Consider the following 5,000-nt stretch of genomic DNA (forward strand, 5'->3'; position numbering starts at 1 on the left):
CATCAGAACTGTGCTCCACCAGCTGCTCCAGCTCTGCCAACATGGACTCCAGAGTGGGCTCTCCTTTTACCATACAGCGCAGAGCCTCTGGAAAGATGATCTGACGGAAGTTGGTGTTCAGTTCCTACAGTGAACAAGTCGACACATTAGTGTCATCAATTACTGTATTGTTTTCCAATGGAACATATATCTATAACAGCCACATTCACAAACCCATTAAAACAAAAACATTACAAGACTCTCATTTTCATCTGGAGAATAGGTTACTTCTAGTTCTGACTAGTTGATTTCACATTGTTTTAGAGGGTGCACCTACCTGCAAGCAGGTGTACACAGCATTGGCCAGGTACACAGCCTGGTTGGTAGCTGAGGGTGCAGGCAGCTCCAGGTCATGGGGCAAGTGTGGGCAGCATTGAAGCAGGGTTGCCAGGGCACTGACATTTCCAGTCATACTGCATAGCTCTTCCAGGAACCATGCCCCATCCCGAGATGTCAGGTCTACCAACTGCTCTCCAGCACTGGCGGCCGCACCCTCCATCACCAGATTCCTTCTGGACAATGAAATCATAGTGATGTTTCCACTGATCACCTGCAACATCTCTCCTTCATTTTCAAAAACTGTTTCATTTCCAAGAAGCTCTACATTTTTGTTGATCCAATGGGTCTTACGGAGAGAACATCCCGTTTCGCCCTTCCCCTACTAGCACTGAAGTTAAACCTTCGGTTGGGTCACAGGGTTGGAGTTTTGCCAGTGCTACCTTAAAATGATTATAGGTGCATCCCTCTAAACCGTGGTCCCCAACAGTTCCCTTAACCAGCTGAATTAAAAGCAGTTTTGGGACCTCATCATCTGGTCTTCGCAAATAAAACACAACTAGTTCCATGCTAGCGAGCGGTCAATCCATCACTGTTAACCATAGAGGGCACCTATACTCATAGAATGTGGAGTTATTTGACAAAGATTTGCCGCTACTCATTTTGAAAAAGCAATGGCAAAACTCCACTTACAAACCAAAGTAGGGGTGCAACGACTATTCAACAAATAGTCGACCACTAGTCAATAACTAATGTAGTAGTTGACTAGTCATTAAAGACTTCATCGTGTGTATCCCACGGTAGCGCTGGGCGGTATGACCACAAATGTATATCACGGTATTTTTCAAAATTCGGTTTCATAGTATATGTCGGTATTTTTTTCATGCATATTCAGGTGTTCACAGCATTTTCTGCTGGTTGAGAGAGGAATTACTTGCCCCTTTTAGATAGGAAGGCGGCACATTTGTTGCAAGTTAAAGGCACTCTTCTGCCCTGTCCATCTAAAAGGGAGATTTATTATTTCTTCTTTCCCAAAAAGCCGCCACTGGGGTAGGCATAAACATGTGATGTGACGTGAAGCATGAAGTTGGGCGTGAACAGCAACGTACAACGTATGCATCGGAAGAAATGTGGCAACACTTAATAGATTTACTTAATTATAGACCCGCAAACACACGGCGCTATTAAAGGAAGCGTGCAGCAGAGCGCCTTGCATTAGCTGCCTCAAGGAACAGACAGCTAACAGGAAGCAGGTCGAATTTGTCTTCAAAATAAGAGCTGTACATTGCACCCCATTGTAGTTTAGAACTGGGTTCCTAGCGGGGGGGGGGTTTTACTTTGAAAGTAGCCACCGTTGGTAGCTTAACAAGGTGACAGCTACAGAGACCGAGGAGATGCTAACATCTCAGCGGCTTCCAGGAGCTCATCTTGACATCCACGGATGAATTCGTGAACTGCAATGTCTATCCTAGCCATCTTCACCGTCACGTAACACCAGAGCACTACTGTTTACCCTCACCATGCCTTTAAGTCACACTATATCTCTTTAGAAGCGCAACATTGAAAAGGGTCCGGTCTGAAACAGTGTTGCGTGGCGCAGCGTAGCATTCCGAATGTTGTGTAATCAAATACACCGGCATTGAGGCACATTAAAATTTCATATCGTAACAAAAATGTACACCAGTGTTTGGTGTGAACTGGTGTACCACCCAGCACTATCCCACGGCATGCAATGCCATGCTCAGTGTTTGACTGTAGCCAATTGAACTAGCTCACAATGAGTCAATTCACTTTTCCCAACGCGTTGCTGCACTGACTGCACGCACGCACTTGTGAGCAGGAACAGGAGCAACATGGAAGTGGCTAAAGTGACACCAACGCAAAATAAAACGTCCAAAGTTTGGGAATATTTCATCCTGGACACAACCATGAAAACGGTCACTTCCAAAATTTGTTAGATGAAACTCGCACACCATGTGGCCACCTCAGCAATGCATGAGCATTTGAAGAGTAAACACATTTTTGAAGACTCAGATGCACCTCGGTAAGATAGTTAGCTCCCATGCCAGTAGCTAGCCTATTACTGTTTGTGCAGACGGAGTTGTCTTGGCATTAACCAAGGCAACAATAGTCTATATCCAGGGTTTCTGCAGGTTTGAACGAGTCAACTTTGACTTTGTAAGGCCTATTCAAGACCACTTTGAACAAAATTTAAGACCAGCGCGAAGTACGAAAAAGTAAGGAGAAATAAAGTCCCCGAATGACTTTCAAAATTAACAAAATTTTTTGCCATTCACAGAGCAAACAATGTTTTTTAAATTTCATTTATTTTTACTAGGCCTGAGCAGGTCTCGTCCTGCCTATTGTTTTTCGAATGACCACTTTTTGGCCCAAATGATTGCATTTTCCACTGCCTGAACATACCTCAAAACTCAACAAACTTTGAATATACGTCACACCTGCCGAAAAATGTTGTCCTCCATGTCCACCTCTAGGTGGCGCTATAATCAAAGAAATTGCATTTTGGCTTATAACTCACATATACGTTGCACATTCAAAAACCTTATATCCAGGCATTCACTGAATTGTGCTCAATCTCGTGATTTAGGCCATGCCCATTTCTGCCAACTGTTTTTTTCCCGCAAATTTGCCAAATGCCCAAAACCTACTTTTTCGAACTCCTCTCAGGGAATCTCACCAATTTCCACTAAAGTTTGCTCACAGCATCTGTGGACTCTCCTGACAAAAAGTTATTAAAACAATTTTGATATTCCAAACAATACTCAAGTTATTAAGTAACAACTTCCTGTACATTGTGCTTAAAACACGAAGTGTTGCATATCTCCACATTGGTCTGTCCGAATGACATGAAACCCAGGTGACTCCTTCCCCATGAGCCACGTAGGCTCTTTGATAAAATACTAATACTATACTTACTTTTTCGAACTCCTCCTAGGCCATTTGCAACAAACTTTGCAAGTAGCATCTGTGGATAAAACTTATCAAAAGCTTTCACCTACGTCACACCTGGTGGTGCAACCCATTTCCATGCTTCGCCATAAAATCATCAACTCATTATAACTTCCACATACAATTTACCATCTACTCATCTATGCAGCACACCCCGACAGCAGCATGCCCCGACGTGTGTGGACTGTGAGGGCTAGTTCATCGCTGCTTGCAGCTTTAATTTCAAGTTGTTTTTTTCAGTTTGCTTTTTACTGGTGCATTGCCCATAGGAAGTATGTATTCCTATAGAAAAGTGGGAGATTAAGTAGCTCTTTCATGGTCGGCCAAATGAGGCTGTGTGTGAAGGTGGGACGTCAGGGATATTTAGGTATGTTGGGAAATTCGATATTCCAGGGTATAATTGGCTTTTTTGACTATTTTTGATTTTGCTATTATAAATTACCTTAAAATCTATTTACCTTGCCTTGCTTGGTGTCGACTGTACAGTTATTTTTTCATTTTGACATTCTGTATTAACACAATGGTACCAAAATCACACAATAAACCTATAAAATCTGAGTAGGAAAAAGTTAGGGTAAATAAATTGCTGTTTGCCAAATTTGTGTATAAGTCTTTGAAATTATAGGCCGTAATAATTATATTAAGTTATATGTAACTATTTACATTTAAATGCAGGCAATGCCTCAGGCCTCCCTCAGCTCTTTCCTGGCTGATCCACATTCAGCCATCTCCTCATTGTTTGACTCATTACACAAAAAAACAACTCCACTACACACAAAACACACTACTCCAAACACTACATAACACATTAACTATACACTCCAAACACGCTAAAAGTCACAAATCTCTCAACTCTTAAAACGTAAACATAACATAATCTATATTGTTGTCTCTATCACCATCACTTTTTCGCTGCCATCCCTCCCACAACTTCCCCCTGTTCCTCACATGGTTTGCCATATAATTTTATGAATGGTTGGTGTGGTACCTTTTCCACCATTAGGAAAGGGAACAGAACAGTTTTTTTGCTTGTAAACATTTCCTGCTTGCAGACACTTTCGGGAGAGAAGCCCGTTTTGACCGCTTCTTCCTGAACGAAACGCACAGCAAACATAACAGCAATGTTCGCAAAAAAACGTGGTGGACATTATTTATCATAAGTCCGGTTTTACTGGGCCTATCAATACTATTTAAAAACTGGTATACTGATTGAAGGCCGCACCGACACGCATACGTCGAAACTGAGACTCAGGGCGGCTGCGTCTTGCTGCTATGTCACCTTCAATTGGTTACATGATCTGGACGTAGCAGCGCATCCGTCGACTCAGGGGGTTGGGGGTGGGGGTGGGCTCTGCAGTGATTGGCTCTGGTGCGCACGTGGCTATGGCGGACAATGCTAATGGAATTCGTAAATCATTTATGAAATCATTTATTAACAGTATCATTGTAGTCCAAACAAATCCGACATTGCACACCCTTAAACCACGCAGCAGCCATGTTGAAAATCTCAGGTCAGTCTGATCCTGATCTGCAGAGATATTTGAGGCACACGCGCACACACACACACACAGATTTCTTGGAATTTAGTTTAGTTAACTGCAATAACCTATATACCAACCTATCTACCCACCCCAGGTGTGTGCACACACCAGGGGTGAGTCAGTAGGTAGGTCGGTAGGTAGGCACAGTGCTCAGCATAAATGAGTACACCCCCT

The 5,000-nt window shown here is 42.9% G+C and overlaps 1 protein-coding gene across 2 annotated transcripts in view; it reads right to left on the reverse strand.

The window, feature by feature from the left end:
- Nucleotides 1-5,000, reverse strand: part of smg1 (SMG1 nonsense mediated mRNA decay associated PI3K related kinase) — a 134,809-nt gene that overhangs the window by 19,223 nt on the left and 110,586 nt on the right. The window contains exons 50-51 of one of the 2 annotated variants that reach the window (XM_037091662.1): nt 317-548; nt 1-124 (exon numbers count right to left, since the gene is read on the reverse strand). The exon at nt 1-124 is cut by the window's left edge and continues 88 nt beyond it. In XM_037091662.1, coding sequence (XP_036947557.1) covers nt 1-124; nt 317-548 — 356 coding nt within the window. Of the gene's footprint in view, nt 125-316; nt 552-5,000 lie in introns of both variants that reach the window. The other variant, XM_037091661.1, reaches the window with a different exon arrangement.

Source organism: Acanthopagrus latus, chromosome 24 (assembly GCF_904848185.1).
Source record: "Acanthopagrus latus isolate v.2019 chromosome 24, fAcaLat1.1, whole genome shotgun sequence".
NCBI classification, from domain to species: domain Eukaryota; kingdom Metazoa; phylum Chordata; class Actinopteri; order Spariformes; family Sparidae; genus Acanthopagrus; species Acanthopagrus latus.